The sequence below is a fragment of the Grus americana genome, chromosome 3 (genome assembly GCF_028858705.1).
Source record: "Grus americana isolate bGruAme1 chromosome 3, bGruAme1.mat, whole genome shotgun sequence".
Taxonomy (NCBI): domain Eukaryota; kingdom Metazoa; phylum Chordata; class Aves; order Gruiformes; family Gruidae; genus Grus; species Grus americana.
Window position 1 is genome coordinate 39,921,945 of NC_072854.1, and position 19,138 is coordinate 39,941,082.

Here is a 19,138-nt window from a genome sequence, read left to right on the forward strand (position 1 = left end):
ATTCGATGGGTTTGTACTGTTTATAGGTGTTAACTGGCATGTTCTGTGGTTGGTGTCTATGGGTTTACATACACAATAAATGTGAAGAGTCTTGCCTCTTTTTTTTTTTTTGGTTGGGATTTAAATTACCTGACTTTCTGCCACACTGAGGGGAAACAACAACAGTCTTATCTGAGAAAGGAGGAGCATTGGCATAGCTACTCTAGTATGAAGCATGATGTTTTGTTTGCATTAATGTAACAGTTTGGCAATAATTCCCATGCATACTAAGTAGCACGACTCCAGAACATACCGAATTTGATAGGAGTCCATTAGAGAGGTTATAATGTGGAATGTGATGGACCTAATCTACCATGCTGCAGTCCATACTTTGGGGTTGTTGCCATCCCAAGGCATTTAGCAGGGTTTAGTAAGCAATGTCAGTTTCTTTCCTCCTGATCTTGTCTTTAGGATCTCCTTGTTCTGGATCAAGTTATGGTATATGTCATCTTACCTTCCGTCCCTTTAACCCTAAGCATCTAACTCTAAACCAGTCCCGAGTAGTCAGTGGAACCCGATTTGACTGAAGTAGTTACAGTGTCAGGCTCATTAGATGCATACAGCATCTCTTTGCATCTTCCTCTATACAATGACACCAAACTCAGGATCCCCAGTTCATTTTCATTTGCTTATGATCCATCTAATGATATGAAGTGTGAATGACTCTGGTCATTAGAGCACACCTGCCTTCTTCACAGGGGAGAAACTTAAGCCAAGGAAAAGATTCTTAAATCATGTGCATCGTTGATATGGGAGACCTGCTTCACTGATTTTCTTATGTTATCCCCTTTCTTGACTGCAGCCTTCACTCTCTTTTGAAATTTCTGTCAGTGCTAACAGAATTTTAGCCATCCTTTACCACCTTTGAATAAAGCTTGCCCTGTCTTCTTGAATCAGACCCTTTGATGGTTCCTATGAAAACAGCTGCTCTTCTAGATCAGTTGGTTATTGGCAGGTACAAAGGGGAGCCCTGCCTATGTAGCAATGTGCTCCATGTGAACATGAAGTTGCAGAGCAGTCTCACTGAGAAGTGCTGTCACTTCTGAACTTTGGCTGTTCACATGCGGCTCAGTCATCACTTAGCTGCTGCTGCTGCTGTGGAAGTTCACTTCCTGGAGGATGTTTCTGCAGCCAGTCTTTCTGTGCAGCTCCAAAATGCTCATCTCCAGATAACTTGATTGTATCAAGCTTGTTGCTTGGACTTTTCTCCTGTGTGGATGTGCTTGAAGAAAGTCACCGAAATAGAGGTTTTGCTAGTTACTGGAGTGGTTTGAGAAGTGCAGCTTACCTGTCAGACCACTGTCTGTCAAATTCCCTGCCTCTTAGTCGCTTGGGCTGAGCAGGGAATGGAAATGACAGTCCCAGGCACAATCTAACGTATTTAAGTAAGCTTGCCCTTATCCAGATATCTACAAGGGTGAGAATCTGATCTTAAGAGCTGAAGAAACATGTATATGTGGACTGTACATGTGAAACTCTGGTTAATAGTAAATAATGCCTTGTTTTAGTATGAAACATAACACAGCTTTGATATTATAGTGCTAGTTTTAGCAAAGAAGGTTGCTCAGTGTAACTTTTGAAAGTAGAAAAGCATCCTCCAGTGGGTGCATTGCTACTGCAACATTCATGTAAAGGTTCTGATAAAGATTGAGAAGGATAAAATCTATTGTCTGAATATTACCTATGGCTAACTATGTTCCACAGTTTAAATCACAGATATAATACTTATTGATATTTATTGTACAAATTGAGATGATTCCATTTTTTGGAGCATTCTTGACTCTGTAAGCTGCTGCTGAAATAAAATGCTGTTTCAGTCTCACAGAGGAACAAAACTTTGCTGCTGTGCTCTGAATACAGTACTTGGCTTGATTAACAAGCATGTCCTGACTGGGGAGATAAATAACTTAATGAGGCCCAGGGCTGGGGGGGTAAAATACTTTCTTTTTATGGTTGTAAGTGGAGAACAACAATGATTCATTAAGCAAAGCAGCATGAATTTGATTTTCTTTGTGCAGTGGCAGTGGTGTATAGTCTGGGGACATCCAGACGAGGAAATCTGTCATACTGACGAATACTTTTCAAGGGCGTGGTGGGCGTAAGTTCTTAATATAGTTCATGTAATGGCTTCGAAGTGGCTGATCTATATATACTAGATAAAAATAGCACTATTTAATGCTGAAAATAGTGCCACTATGTTATAGTGCAAACTTCTCTTCTTGCTTTATACAGTGTGTTTGCATCTGCACACACTGCTTTAAAAGGACAGTATTGGTATTAACAGTTGACCAACATACCAAATATTTTGTTAGGTGGTGGATTCTGAGAATTTGCCGATATGTTGGTTATATCTACATTTGTTTTGGTTAACTACTACTAAACCTCATCTTTTCAAAATTAAGTTTTATTTGCTTCAATTTGTCCTTATTAATCTGGATGTGGATTGGAGTAGTGTTGATTGGGCTTTCATAGGTTCTGCAAGTGCTTCGGTAGTTCTTCAACAATTTTCTGGTATCAATGACTGCATAGTATTTCTGTAAAGTTCCTAATTATCTGGAAGAATTACAGCTGAGTTCCATCATAATGGGCCTGCGGTCTTCAGTATCCTCCCTTGTGCAGATCAGATGGTGATACTGCCTACCTGGAGGGTTTTCAGCATGCTGACTACCCATAGGTCTCTCTTTCCTCCCCATGAAACTAAAGATCTTCTGATCTGGTTGTTACAGGTCTCCATGGTCACTTGTCATGGCTTGCTTTATCAATCAGGGTCTCTCTACTGAGGCTGTTGGTTACTTCTTGAGATTCTAGATGATGGCTGTCTTTACAGCTGGTGAGAATCCTCCTGATAATTCTTCAGTCATGCTTCTCAGATCACCAATTGCTTAGTTGCACCTCCCTGCTTACTTATTCTTCCTCACTCATTTCTTTACCCTCTTCTGCTCAACACTTTGAGACTTTCAGGATATGTTGTCCTGGCTTGGTAGCTAACTTTTAGAAGTCCTTCACTTCCCAAAGCTTGCATTAATCTTGTTGCTTGCTGCAGTCTTCTGAAGAGAACACTAGTAAAGGTAGATGGGCCACATTCAAAATGAGACTTACGTCAAGTCTTTAACAGGTAAACCTAGTGTTTCTAGTATTAAACAGGATTCATGACCTGATATATGAACTTCCTAAATATAAACTTACCTTAGTGGCAGAAGCTATTCGGCAGATTTATGATGGCCAGGCCAGCTCTACCAATTTTGGACAATCAGCTGGTTAAAACTGAATGGTAGTTTATCCAACCTGTTACTGTCTTGGTCTGATAAGTTAGCTACCACTTGGGGGTTTTTGTTTGTTTAGGCTGTTTTTTCTTCAGCTTTGCTCTTTTACTGCTAGCATCCTTAAAAATGTCATCTATGACAAATCAATAACTGAAATCATAGTACCTCTGGTTATGTGAGTATTTGGGCGGGGGGAGACTTACTGGAGTTTCTTTCAAGATTCTTTGAAGCCGACTCCTTTGTTCTGATCTGTTTATTCCAGTGTGTTGATCAAAATTGCCAAATGGAACTGAAATAGATGTCTGCTAACATTGTTAGCTTGTTTATTCAGTCCTCCTTTGTTGTTTCTTTGATGCTTCTGCTGTATTTTACTCATCCTTGATTTCTCTGCCATGATCTGTGGTGCTTTTGTGCTGCTGTTAGGAGAGCATCATATTGGGTATTATAGTAGAACAAACAATATCCGAGTTCAGTTCAAGGTTCCAGTAGGGAGCACTAGATGCTGCAGAAGCATCTTCTGCTGCAGCGGGACAGTAGAGTATGTAACTTCTTTTAAGGTGACTGTGTATTGAGACCTCCCTTAAAACCAAAATAGGTTTTAATGCAACAATTTGGAAAACCCTACATATTTCTTACTTGTTACATCCTTGACTGGGACACCTTTGGTCCATGTTTTGTCTGTGCTGTAACCTGCAGTGGTACTGTGACTGTCAATAACCACATTTTCTGATTCAGTTTAATGCAGTTGACTTTTTTTTATTGAGAGGGTTTATTTTGGACACTGCCAAACAGGAGTATTTTAAGTATGTTCTTAATAGTACCACTAGCTAACTCAGTACAGATATCTAACATAGACAGGGCAATGCTGAATTTAACTTACACTAAACTTTGTAGAGTTGAAGACAGGATTAAACCTAGTTTTATTTTGTCTTGTCCTTTAACGTGACTGACTTGCTTTTCCTGAGGAATTAATCATAGAATCATAGAATGGTTTGGGTTGCAAGGGACCTCAAAGATCATCTAGTTCCAACCCCCCTGCCATGGGCAGGGACACCCTCCACTAGACCACGTTGCCCAAAACCCCATCCAACCTGGCCTTGAACACTTCCAGGGATGGGGCATCCACAACCTCTCTGGGCAACCTGTTCCAGTGCCTCACCACCCTCACAGGAAAGAATTTCATTCTAACATCTAATCTAAATCGACCCTCCTTCAGCTTAAACCCATGACCCCTTGTCCTGTCACTACACTCCCTGATAAACAGTCCCTCACCAGCTTTCCTGTAGGCCCCTTCAGGTACTGGAAGGCCGCAATTAGATGTCCCCAGAGCCGCCTTTTCTCCAGGCTGAACAATCAATGATTAGTTTTCTTTCTGATATGTAAAGCCAGAGGCATCTTGCTCAAAGTTCAATTTTTTTGTTTGAGTTGCATTATATCCTAGACATAGCAAGTTCATTAAGATTTTTACCTTTGCATATTAAAAATTAAACAAAATTTTAGTGTTTGCATGTTAAAATGAGTTGAGAACCACTTTGTTCTAGTTTTTGTTCAAGTATGTGGGGAATTCTGTAGCAAAAGGGCTTTATTGTCCAGAGGGCTCTGATTTTACTTACCAGGACAAACCTTGTCAGAATTGAACCAATATTGTCAAAATTGTTTTAATTATAGCTGGCGTTAATAAGAAGGGGAACCGTGACACTTGCTAAATGGCCTTGACAGTATGAACTATGTAAAATGCTTTCACACTGACAAACCTGATTTCCTTCTGTGATGAAATAGCTCGTTCTGCAGATGAGGGGACAGCAGCAGATGGTTTTCTGTCTGACATCAGCAAGGCCTTGGACTTTGTCTCCTGTAGTATCCTTACAAAGAAATCCATTAAATTGTCCACTTATCCAGGCAATATAACGAGGTGGCTGAACCATGGGTCTCAAAGACTTGTGCTTGGTATTAAAAAGTTGCAGATGGCAGCAGGCAACTTGTGGCATGCTATCAAGGCTTGACACTGGAGGAAATACTCTCTAACTTCTTTATTAGTGACCTGCGTGAGGGGACAGAGTGTACCCTCAGCACATTTGCAGATAACACCACATTGGTGGGAGAAATCGATACATGGGAGGTCAGGATACTTGAGAGGGACCTCAGCATCCTGGGGGAATGGGCTGACATGTCATTCAGCTAAGGCGAGCACAAAGCCCTGCGTGTGGGGGGAGCAGCCCCATGCACCAGTAGAGGCTGGGAGCCGGTGGCTGGGGAGTAGCTCTGCGGACACCAACCCAGCCACCCTCCTGGACTGCCAGCAGTGTGCCCTCGCGGCAGGGCGCCAGCTACACCCTCAGCTGTGCTAGCAAGAGTGTGGCCAGCAGGTTGAGGGAGATTAATCCCTTTATTAAGAACCTGTGGGACTGCATCTAGGTACTGATTAGGGAAGATCACAATAAATGGCAGTCAGGCTCAGAAACTGGTTGTGTACAGTTGCTTTGAGCAGGGTGTTGAACAACCAAAATTGCTGTGAGCTTTCTGCCTGTTATGGTCCCCAAGAAACAATTAGCAAAATTTATCATCTTAATATGACAGGCTACAACCTGCCGTAGTGTAGGAATTAGTTTGCAATCTCAAGCTACCCCAGGCTTGAGAGCAGAGATTCAAGGGGGACATGGTTTGGATGTTTTGACATGAGACCCTTACTAGCTACTCCACCTTAACACGTGTCTGAGTCCGAGTCCCCTGGCTCTGACTGAAATTAATGGAAGCCTGTTGTACTTTGGGTGGTGGTGGTTATTCCATCACACTCGTGAGGTTTATTTCAAAATCAGTGTTTGCAGGTATTCACGTGGCAAGTAGGAAACCAACTTTTTGACTAATGAGGTTTTGGTGTATAAATGGTGTCTTTAAAATGCATAGTTCATATTCCTTTCAGGACCTTGTAAAAAGCAATATCCTGAAGATAGTTGTATTGGCAAGGTGGTGAGAGAGAGGAAATGTCCAAGTGTTCCTGAAAGTAGAGAAGTTAAAATAAAGGCTAATACTTTCAAATTTATTTGCTTTAGAAGCTGAATTGTAGAGGTGAATGTCTAAAAAATGATTTTTCAATCCCTTAATTATGAATTTCTGAAAAAGAGAGTTAAGTACGTGTGTTGTCAAATGCATTCTTCAGGCTTCTATATTTGGAAAATATGAATGTAAAATGAATTGTATGCTGATACCATAGAGGGGAAGCATCAGTCATAACATTTTTATATGATCAGAGAATGATTTTGTGTGGAGTTTAAATTCCAGTTGTTAATGAAACAATAAATTCTAAGGAAAAAAAAGGCATGCTTTGAGAACATGTAATTCGTATTAAGGAGATACATGTAATTGTTAAGAAGGATAGTCTACTAGTGAGGAGTAAAAACTAAAAAACATACATTTGTTCCTGAATTTGGGGGTTGTTTTTTTCCTTTTCCTAACAGACTTTGCTGGAATATGCAGAAAAGTGGAAAACATCAGAAGACCCTCTGCCCCTGTTAGAGGTGTATACAGTGGCTATCCGAAGTTATGTTAAAGCACGACCTTATCTTACCTCCGAGTGTGAAAATGTAGCCTTTGTGCTTGAACGTTTAGCACTGTGAGTATGTTTGTACATTTTAGTAACCTTACTAAAACCAACCTGTATGGTAGTAACTTTTCACTGCCTAAATGCCTTCCCAATCCAGTTCACAATCTATAGACATTCTAAATAGGTTGGGAAGCACCTTCCTTCCTCATGGTGAATGCTGCATGTGAGAGAGGATATATTTGGTTGTTGGAAATGGGGCAGTCTTGAGAACTCCTGTTCTAGGACAAGCCACATCCCTGGCTTGAAACGCTTTGCTACTGTTGATGTGCATGCAATCTGGAAGTGTATCAATTTACACGAGCTGTTACAGGGTTGGACTTCAATGATAAATCTTCTTTTTTTTAAATCGATGTCTTTTAGAGAGTTTACTTTTACAGTTTCTGCAAGAGCATCCATGGCTGCCTTTTCTTTATATGTTCAAAGAAAGCAAACTGGTTTGTGACTTTTGCATTTCAAACAAATAACTATTTGGATACTAGAATAAAGAATTGTTGATTATACATTTTTAAAGCCAAAAATTGCCTCCAATAATATTCCCATTTGACTTCCAGAAGCTGTATTGAACTTCTACTGTGTCTGCCTCTTGATTTACCTGAAAATAAATGGGAAGAATTTCAGGCTTTTGTACAGGTGAGTTTGATTCATGAAATGAAGACTTACTAGCTTTTAAGAATGGTTTGGAAACGTAGGGATATTAAATACATAGCATGTCTGAAGACTTGTTTCCTGGTGGCTGATAAAGATCAAGGCCTTCAGATGGAAATGCTATGTACTAATTGCTGTCAGTCATATCATTTGTCTGTCATAGTTCATGTAGCAGCTGTGGAGAAAAAAAATATTTTCAGACACTTGAAAGAAAGCTCATGTTTTAAAAGATATTTGTCTATTAACACTTTTATAAATGAAATAATATCATATGTTATCCTTACTATTTATGGGTGTACATTTGACATTTATTATGAGTGAAAGCTGTATCAATACTGCAGGATTATTAGATCTCCCACAGGGCACTATTTGGTTAAGGATTAGAGCTCTGCTTTAAAAGAGGGTGTTGAAACAAGTTCTGTTCCTCAGTATTTATCAGAAATATGTAGTGGAAGGTCCTGCCAGTTAAAAAAAAAAAAAAGGAAAATAAAAGAAGAAAAAAAAAAAAGTGGGGGTTAGGGAGAAGGAAGGAATAATAGTGAAAAAGACCAGATACAGTTACCTCAGGATTCTCAGCCCAAATAACATAGGAAGATGCAAGGCTGATTTTCAGGGTGAATTTTGACTAGCAACTGCCTAGGTGTGTTTGGTGCTGGGAGGTTCCACAGCCTTCAGAGCAGGTGGAAAAGTAAAAGAAAAGTGAAGAGAGATAGATGAGCCCTTTCTCTTTTTTTAAGGACTAGTGTAAGTTGTGCATTGCTACCTAAGGCACAGATTTTTGCAGGTATTTAGTTTGCTCCCAAGCATACATCTGCTTCCAGAATTCATTCTAGTACCTAAATGCAGTAGAAACTATTTTAATTTATTTTAAAACAGCCTGCCTTCATCATATTTGCATAGAACTGTGCAGTGAGGTCTTACAGCTTAAATATTTTGCCTCTACCAAAATATTTTTTTCAGGATCTCTAGTGCATAAAAATTGAGCTGCTGAAGAATCTGAAAAGAATAAGAGTTTAGGCAGCTGGTGTTAGACCAATATGTGGACCAGAGAATTTGCTCATCCATTTTTAAAAGGGGGGCCTATTTCGAAATTTAGTTTCAAAAATTTAAGAAGTAGCCTTATTAATCTCGAGGTGAGTTTGGGACACTCAGTCATTTTGGTTTCTCAGCCTAAATCTTAGGTGACAAAGGCAGATGTAAAACCTGTATAGGCTAAATATTAAGATTGTTTTGTTATACATTTAAATCTGTATCTGATAAGGGCTTTTTTTGACATAAGGTATAAAGGAGTATAAAAGACATATTCTTAATATCTTTTTTTAACAGTACTTTGTTTTGTAAAATATATTCTTCAGGTGGCTCATAAAAACTTGATGGAAAATGGCAGCCGGGAGCTGCACATTTTAACTACACTTACACAAGAAAAGGGAGTGTGGAAGAACCCAGTGCTGTGTGGTATTCTTTCCCAGGAACAGTTAGATCCAGATAAAGGTAAAATGTAAAATGATGATTGGGATAAAATATGCCTCATTTTATAATAATTGAAATATTATGATATATGGAAGTCTTTTGTTGAATATAGTTTATGTGAAAATTTATAAGCTATATAAGTAAATGTACTTGTAGCATTGTCTTAATTATTAAGACAGTAGGTTCCTAGGAATATACAAAGAATTTAATGTTGGTATTTTGCATAAAATGTAATCATACCTGGAGATCTCTTGCCCTTTTCTTTATAAGCTGTGTGAAGGGAGATTACATACAGGCTATTTTTTGATGGGATAAGTTCAGTACTGGTATACAAAAATTAGTTGACATAAAAAATAAAAAACACGTGGTTTTTGTTTTGTTTTGTTTTGTTTTAATGAGAATGACCTTTACTCAGTTATGAAATGCAAAGAGGGCCATTACTGAAGATTCATTTAGACCAGAGTTCTGAGAATGGCTAACAGCAGTTGCATAAGGAAGAGTATATGATCAGCAGAGGCTTAGAATGATATTTTCCTTATGTATTATTTCCATTGTTAATGATTTGCAATTCAGAAGTGGTATCCTTATGTTAATAAGTCTTAGCTATTTTTTTGATTCTTTGCCTAATTGGTTTTAGAATCTGTATGAACCATCACACCTAAGTGTCTATGGCAGAGTTACACAGTTCTCACATCAAGTAAAGTAGTTCCTCTGTCTGCCTCCTTTTAGCCTGATGCCTGCTTATTTAGTGTGATATTCTCTATTAAAAAGTGAACTATTCTCACGTCTTTTAATGAATGCATAGTAAGACATGATTCAATAGACTGCTGTCCTATCCCATCTTCTCTCTTCTTTAGTGTCTGTTCCATACTATCTTCTAGCTTTACTGTCTCTTTCCTCATATGGGGGCCAAAGGTTTATTTAGCAGTCAACATGTAGATGTACTGATTTTCCCCTTCATTCTGCATTATTTCATAATATTTCCTGATACTAGACTTGATTCTTGACTGAGCATTGAACCCATGTTTTCTTAAAACTGTCTGGTTTAGTCCCAATTTCTTTCTTGAGGACTAGTGCCTGTTTCAGTGTTAGGGTTTTCCCTAACCTAGTTTTCTGTATGTACAGTTAGGATTGCATTTTTGCCCTATGAAAATCACTTTGGGGTTTTTATCAATGTTTTAATTTTGTCTGTTATGCCATGTTACGGAGTGCAGACCTCTCTGGTCATTTACAGTTGGCATGTTTTTACTACCCTGCTTTTATCAGCATGTTTTGTCACCCTGTTCTCTGCCCTTCTTTTCCAAATAGTTATAAAAATGCTGGACAGCAGAGGTCCTGGTATCCTCAGGGAACCCACTGAGAGTTTGTTTTCTTTTTTCCTTTTTTTTCTTGTAAGTGATAATTTATCCATATAAGGATCTTCTACTACCAAGATAGTTTGGTATCTTTAGGGGGTTTGAGGGACATCTTTTAATACATTAAAATTAAAATTAATTTGATCTCCCTTATTCATATTATCATAACTCCATCAGATAAGTCCAGTAAATGTATAATTTTTTTTTTTTACAAAAATCATGCTTACTCTTCCACAATATTTGCATTTTGCTGCTGCTTATAATAATTTATTGTGCTTCTAATACAGATGTTGGATTAGTATGCAGTTCTTGGAGTCCCCCAGAGTACTCTTTTACTAGCTTTGTATCAACCACCTTCTAGTCCTTTTAACAGTAAGGTACTTCTAAGAGTGAGGTTTAATTAATATTTTACTTGCCTTATATTTGAGGGTTTTTAGAACTCCATCATTAATCTATTTTTGATGACTGTTTGTTTTATCAGTAGGGAAGGCAAACACCAGTGCGGGTGATATTAAGGAGGAGAAGAATTCTAACGCCACCCATCAGCTTCTCGACTCTGAGTTCTGTTCACTGGAAAATGGGGAACAAAGCCATTAATATCAGGGTGCTTGGTGCTTAGGAGTTTGTCTGAATTTTTTGTATTCAGAAGCCTCTGAATACCAGACATCTGTACTAGTAAATTTTGTGGGGGTGAGACTCAGTGATCCTGGGTATAAGTTTAACTCACTTTCAAGGACTTGGCTTCCTAGATGCTCCTTGTTAATGCCACTGAGACCAGTGCTGACCCTAAGCTGTAGTTACCCAGGGCATTGTGTGGAAGACCAGAAGGTGCTGGGACACTGAAGAATTGTCTTTTTCTCAAAAATGATTAAATCTTGCTGTCGTCTTTTCTAAGAGAGGGCCACATGAAGAAACCACCATCTTTTTGAGTGAACATGAGGAATTTTTTGAATGAAAGAAGAGTTGTCAGTGGTTTCAATGTATTTTCTTGTAAGCTCATTCTGTTCAGGTTGGTAGGTTAGGTAATGTTTCCAGCCTGGAGATTGTCAGTCATTTCATCATTTTCACTTTTATACCATGTGTTCTCATCTATTCGACCAACATAAACCATTTGGTTGGGGGTGAGGTGCCATCCTGTGGCTATGTTTGGAGTTTTCCCCCCATGTGTATCAGTGGTAAGATTGTCATACTACATACCCATATTTTTGTTTCTCAGTTGACAGGCTGTTCTCTAGCTATTATCATCTTTTGTAATACTGCATTGTTTTGTGTCGTCTTCTTGCTAATTTGAAGGATATTTTAGTAATACCAAAACTCCATTGCCCAGAGAGCTGGCTTTCTTGTCTGTAATCCAGCACTCCCACTGGCTGCCACTTACCCTCTTTCAGTGGACAATTGTTTCTCAGCAGTCCTCAACCTTAACTTACAACAGACTTTGGAATATTTGTGAACTTCGATTACAGGATTCTGGGTTTGTTTTTCATGTTACCTTTACCATTTGCTATGTCAGAAGTTCCCAAGTATTTAAGTAGTCAGCTTGTTACACTGGGATGTTATCATTTGGCAGATTTGATCAGCTGGGTCTTTGACTAATCATTAGGGTAAACATTTATCTGTTGGGGATGAAACAACTAGCTGAGACTGGAGGTGTTGTTCATAATATCATCCTCTTAAGCTTTTGTTGCCTGCATTTTTTTTCATTTGTTCATGTTTGTTTTATTTTTTTTCAGTCTTTGTAGTCTCAATTATGACCTATTCAGAATAATTATAACCTATTCAGAATCTTTGACATAACCGGATATCTGCTGAATTTTAGGCCAGTGATTATCTCTTCTCGAAGGCCTCTCTTGTTGACACCTGAAGGTCAATTCGCTGCTTTGCATCTTGTGTAGGAAGCACAACTAGGTGTGTGTTTCATCTGAGAGGCAGATCCTTTTGAATTCCTCTATTTTCAAATTGTACAAACTCAGGACATAGTGTGAGAGACAAGTTCATTTTGTCTGACCACACAGCACAGCTGGCTTGTTCTGATTACAGTCAAGCAAATGCAGGCTTGTCTCAACTAGACTATTGTCTTGCTCCCCTTGCTTTGGGAAAGGGTTGTTGCATGGCTTCCACCTAAATATGATCAGGAGGTACTCACTTCCTAAGATGTTAGGGAGTCTGTTCTCTGAATGCCGTGTAATTAAGTAATTGCTTTACTCCTGACTGCCTTGGGCATGGCTTGATTTTCTGATGAACGTATGTCTGTAAGAAGTTGTGCGCTAAGGAGCTCAAAAATTAGAGGATGGATACCCAGTTGTTTGAAGCACTGACTAGAACAACCTGCCTGTGACTGATTTCTTTGATGTTGATGGGTATTACTGCATTACTATAAGATGTTCATACTGTATTAAGATATAAAATAGTAAAATCTGTCTTGAACTGTACTGCAGGAACTACATATATATATCGTAAATACACATCTGTGTGTGTGTATGCATGCGCATATAAAATTTTTTCACAATAGGAATATTTTCCAGCCACTTGGTTTGTCACCTGCCTGGGAGACAACATTGGCATTGCCTTGGATTTTTAGCCCATCTCTGACCACGAATGATGGGAAACCTGGCTTATGTTACCAGATTCTGTGCAATAGATGTCATCAAATAAAAGAGAATCTCCTCTTGGGAACTATTGTAATGCTGATACCCCGCTTGACTTGTTTCCGAATAAAATTTATCTCTCTCCCCCTGCAAGTGGAACATCATTGTTGTCATTTGGTGGGGCTGTGCTTGTTCCCACAATGCTAGTCTGTTTTGTATGGAGGACTAGCCTGGAAATGGGAATTAGGATTCCTAATGGGCTGCGGAATATTTTTTTTTTTCTTATTTTTGACTGATGACTCCAAAGAGAATTTATTTGTAGAAACTGAATTGTCAGCAGGATCTTTGGATGTCATTTGTGGGCCCCAGAAGTGGACATCTGGAGTTGATAGCACTACTCATGGCTGTCCTCTGTGAGATTTCCTGAGAGAAACTCCTTTTGAGTTTCCTGAATCTGTTTGGTATTGTGTCATGAATTAATCTACATTCCTTTGAAGAATGCCCAGGCAATCTTCCACTCCCTCAGAGCAGTTCAGTGCTGAGAGAGAGATCCTCCCCCCAGTTCCGCATATCTTACTGTTTCTTGCTTCTGTCCCTTTGCCTATGTCTTGACCCACAACAATTATGCAACTAGGCCTGCAACTTCTTGATTCAAACTCTGGTTCCTCAACAGTGTTATCTCTTAAAAGTGTGATCAGGAACTGTAAACTACTTGCTTGTTCATGTGAATTTTCTTCTTTTTCCACCTAAACCTGTCTCCTGTGTCTTTAAAGAATGTGTATCAAATTTTGAGTTTTGTCTATGTAGCATCATGGACATTTTAGACTTAAGAGATCACCCAAAATTACTTGATCCCATTGGGTCATGAGGATAGCAAAGTATTGATCTTCTCAATATTTCAGAGATCCCTTATGAGCATGTTGGTAACATTCTTTGCTGGAGCACTGCTCAACCAGTTTCCATCAACCTCAAATAGTGGGAACAGCTAGTCTCAGTAGCAAAGCAGAAAGAAATTTGGAAGAATATCCTAGACATGAAAATAAAATATCTTATCCACATCATTAAATTCAAGATGGCAGTATTAGCTGACTGACTAGTTTGAAAGTAAACGGTTCACCTGCTTTAGCACTCGGCAACTGTTTTCATATTGCTATCAGACATTGCATTGCATTTGCATGTTAACTGGACCTGCTACTACTTCGGGTTTCAGCTGCATGACTACTTTTTTTCTTGAAATTGCATATGATCAACAAGAAGCATTTGTATTTGGAGAGAAGAATTTTCCATGTTTCTCTACTTCATTGATTGGTTAGGGAAGGAAACCTTAGTAAGATAGTCTTAATTCTTCACATGCTAGTGGGTCTTTTGTCTTATTGGCCTCCTCCTGAACTACCAGATAGCTTAATTTGATATCAGGACCGATTTTAATCTTGAATTAAAGCCGGTCTGAATTCATGACAACCAGAATTTATATTTCTTGAAGTTGTGTTGCTAATCTGGTTGGCCTTATTGCTTAGTGTATCAAAGACTGAAAGTTGAAGTATGCCAAAGTGGTTTGGGTTACATGGTAACCTATGCAATGGTAAAACACTCTACTACTGCACTTCCACCTTCAGTTTCTGTCAGTGTGGCTTGTGCTCTTCAGCATGAACCTGTTTTTTCATCCTCAAGGTTGTCATTTTCTTGTAGTGATGGTGAAATCCTTCAAAGCTGTCATTGATCTCAGCTGGCACTGAGGGTGAGTGGAGGAACTGTCTAGAGGAAAAGGATCTGAGATAACCCTACAAAAGTCAAGCTGCTGCTGCTTTTTTTTAATCTGATTCTGATTATCCTTAGAGATTCAAACCTTGATGTCAAGAATTAAGTTCTTGAATTTTTCATGAGTTTAAATGCAGTAGGCAGACTTCTGAAGTATGTCCCACTGAAAAGGGGTTCAAGGATACAACCATCACTATTCAGAGATTATCAAGATAGGTTAGAATTTAAACAGCCAGCATGGAACTATTTTCAGTAATGAGAGCATCCGCTGCCAGAAGTTGAATGATACCAGCAGCCTCACTTAAAAAACCCAAAAGTGTCTGCATCCTGGGTGTATTCAAAGCAGCCACCTGGAACTTCTTTTACCCTTTCACCAGACAATATGCCATCGTAGAAACATCCAGGATTGGTGCTGCATTCAGCAGAATTGTGCTGAGATGTTGTTTGCATGAAGGATTCTGAGACCCAGCTCCAGGTAAATATGAAAGTATCGAGTACAGTTCAGAGTCGCCCACAGTGTGAACGCACATGTGGACTAACGCTTGAAGATGACTAAAGAGGTTACTGACTAGTAACTGAAGGTCTTTGAGATGGATAGTCCATAAGTACATTCACCTCCTGCCTTCATCCTCCTTGGCCAGAGTGAGGTTGAGAAGAAATAAAGGTCTTTGGTAGATTAATCTATACCTACCCGAGAATTGGCAAAGGGTAGTGTTAGTAGTATTATGAGCGCTTTCAGTAAGGCAAAAATTCTTTGCTTTGTGCTCTACAAGTCCTCCAGTCAGCCAAAACATGACATACATGTGGACTGTCCACCATAGAGAACTTATTACTACAGAACTGTGCTCACAGCTTATTCATGCTCTTGTGTGCTACTAATCTACAGATTATCTTTTCTCTTTTTTTAATTCATGTATGGTATAAGCATTACCTGTAATCAAAGTGTATAGTAGTTCTTGCGGACTTGACATGGAATCACTTGGTAGTATGACCTGAGACTCCAACTATGGGGATTCAAGGGAATAATGGGGAACCTGTGTTTAAAAGGTTAGCTTGCCGTATTTCCAAGTTTATTTGCCAGAGTTAGTAGATCATAGTACCATCTCTCAGATGTCATCTGCTCATCTTTTTTTCTCTCATGTTCGTTCTGTAATTTTAAATGAATTCTGCACGTGCCTTGCACAAACGTAATTCTCTGCATTTTAAGGAATGGTGGAGCATTGCACAAAAATTACATTTAATAATTCTTCCAAGAATCATGCTATTGATAAACTATATCATTCTCATTAAATACTTCAGGTTTTGTACTCATAGAGGTTAGCTAACTAGTGCTGAAAAATCACTTGTGCTTCAAAGCATTTTTATTGTTATATTTGTTACAGTAAACTAACAGTTTGTCTACAATAACTTTTGAAATAGACATCACACTATAAAATATATTTATAAAATGTGAAAAAATAAACTGAAATCTTATCCTCAAGACTCTTCCCCAGCAGACTTGCTCCTGCAACCTTGGCACTGTTTTTTATCTTAAAATGTCATACATGGTTCAGTTGCGAAATAAATATAATTAAAACTTGTGTTTTGAATGGGCTTTCAAATGTTACCTGTAATTATTATAATCACTTGGATTAGAATAAAGGCATAAGAGCTAATATGTAGCTTTAACCCTGAGGTCTTCCTATATCTTGTTGAGAATGACAGAAAATGTTCTGATGCTTATGCAAGATAGGCTGGCTGAAGCAGTAAACACTAAAGGAAGGGGATTACTGAGGACTAGCAGATAGAACACAGTCTCTAAAATTTTAACTGCAGTAATTATAATAATAAACCATACTGAAACATCTTGGGTTACCAATACAGCTTAAAGTCTAAGGTCTTCCTGTATCTTGTTACAGAAAATAAGGTAAAATATTCCAATGTTATTCCAGACAGACTAGCTGGGAGTAGGCACTGTGGGTGAAAGGATTACTGGTACCTGGTAGGAGGATGAGCAAGGCTAAAACTATTGAATGTAATTAATCATTGGGTCATTTGTGGGTTGACAAGAGTATGAATGTTCTTTGTAAGGCATTGTTAATGACATTGAAGGAACACTTATTCTGTTGCTTAAAAGGCAAATGTCCTCTAATAAATACAAAAATGGTTACCATCTACCGATTGTCTGTTAGTGCGCTCTAGTTTTTCTTTGTTCTTACATGAATAAAAATCTGGTTATATCCTCATCAACAGAGGAGAGAGGAAGAAAGAACTCATATTAGACTGAATATTCTTACACATCCGTGAGCCATGACTGATCATTTGTAATAGTGCACAAGTATCCCGAACAAATAACTAACAAGTTGGTTGAAATGATAATTCAGCCATAAATCTGAAAATGCGTGAAAGATAATGATGGGGTCTAACAGGCCTGACTTCTGCAAAAGGCAGTATTTTCTGCCCTAAAATTCTGTGCGCTAAAATGATAAAACAGTTGACCTAATTTTGATTGCAAGATGGGCTTTTAGTAATATCCTGTATAAATAGCTAGAAGAAGGAGAAACCATGAGATAAAATGAAAGACAGTCATGAATCAAAAACTAACTAGGATGGGAGGAAGCAAATAATAAAATGAGATGATTTTTTTTTTTCAGTAAACCTCATGTTCGGTATACTAATGCTCCAAATACTAGAGAGGAAATTAATTTTGCAGATGCTGAAATTACTTAATTATTTCATCAAGACCAAACAGGACTTTGAAAGTCAAGAAAATATAAATTAGGTGAATGAGCAACATGATTCAAATGAAATTCAAGGCGAGTAAATTAAGAGGAATATAGTGAATGTTTCTACCAAGATGTGTCAGAAACTGAGTGCTGCAAATGCCCAGAAGGTTTCAGGAAGAGGTGATGAAAATACTGAAAGGCTGGAAAAAATCTCATTTAGAGAAGATCAAGATTTTACCCTAACACTGAAAGAATATAATGAATCTGCTGTTTTTCATGGAAGAATGGAAACAAAAAGCAGTAGAAAACTCTGTTATTTTTAAAAGATGAGAGAATGTGTCATGAAATTAAGATGTGGATAATTGAAAACCAAAAAGCTTTTTCATGCAGTGTGTAACTGGCATGTGGAAACAGTTGTCACAGGGAGGGGTTGATGTCAAAAGGATTAAACAAAATTATCTCTGCGTCTATCTAGTCTTAATAATTAACTTTAAATATTTTGGAGGTAGTACTAAACCGCATGCTTCAAAGCTGAAGCAATTTTGATCTTGAGGATCTGGATGAGACCTCAGCTGTATATGTAAGAGTAGGAACATTGACCTGTGCCCCCCTTTTTTTGTACGATTCTTAATGTCTTCCACTGAAGCACCTAGAGTTGGATTGTTAGCATTGACAGTAGAGTTTTAACTACATAGCATATCTACAAACTATAGTTGAAGAAAATGCAACCATTCCTGTGTCTGAGTTTTAAACTATACGCAGTCGACCATATACAAGATAAGCCTCTTTTTGTAGGAAATTTATTTGGCTGAAAAACTTTTAACGGAGTTTGACTGCATTGTATGGATGTGTAATGCGAAGTATTTAACACTAATAGAAAGGACTTCAGATGCTTCTACGTTTGTCACATTTATCCTTCCATTGCAAGGTCTTTAAAAGGCAACTATTAGCAAAGGTGTAGCACAGACACATAAAGAAGGATGTGAGAGAAGTGGTTTTGTTATTTATCATATTGTAGAACTATAATTAAATGGTATCTAAATATTTTAATATTTATATGCTTTCTAAATCTGTTTTGTGTGCAGCTATTTTGTCAAGAAATTAGAATGAATTAAAACTTGCAAGTAGATGAAAGGTCTCCTGTAGCAGGGAACCCTTATAATAAACAAGTACAGTTCTCAAAGATGTTTTTTTCTTGTCTCTGCTTTGTACCTTTTGTATGTTTTTTGATGTCTGTAATTTTTAGGGGTTAATCATGAATGAGTAAATGCTATCTGTTAACTCTGAAACCTGCTGTGAAATGTGTTTGTAATATTTGGGTTTGTTTTTCTTTGAAGTGAATGAATTTTTAGTGTTTGAAGGCCCCGTCCTGCTGGATATGCGTATTAAGCACCTAATGAAAACAAAGCAATTAACTCAAGCTACTGCCCTGGCAAAACTGTGCTCTGACCATCCAGAAATCAGTGCAAAAGGCAATTTCAAGCAAACCTACTTGGTCTGTCTTTGTTCAGGATCACCAAATGAAAAGCTAATGGAAGAAGTAAGTAAAAAATGAACAACATTTTTTAGACTCATTTCTTTAATGATAATAAAGTCATTAATCATAGGCTGGTTTTCTGTAGAAGAGGTTTTACTTTTAAAATATGATCTAAAATATTTTCAGAATTTTGTTTTTTCATTTAAATCACTTTTAAACTGACTAGTAATGATTCAATTA

The 19,138-nt window shown here is 38.1% G+C and overlaps 1 protein-coding gene across 2 annotated transcripts in view; it reads left to right on the plus strand.

Moving 5' to 3' along the window:
• The window catches only part of ZNF292 (zinc finger protein 292), a 59,712-nt gene that overhangs the window by 21,138 nt on the left and 19,436 nt on the right, over positions 1-19,138 (plus strand). Inside the window, exons 2-5 of one of the 2 annotated variants that reach the window (XM_054820584.1) lie at positions 6,758-6,912; positions 7,455-7,533; positions 8,904-9,039; positions 18,759-18,961. In XM_054820584.1, coding sequence (XP_054676559.1) covers positions 6,758-6,912; positions 7,455-7,533; positions 8,904-9,039; positions 18,759-18,961 — 573 coding nt within the window. Of the gene's footprint in view, positions 1-6,757; positions 6,913-7,454; positions 7,534-8,903; positions 9,040-18,758; positions 18,962-19,138 lie in introns of those variants that run through there. The other variant, XM_054820585.1, reaches the window with a different exon arrangement.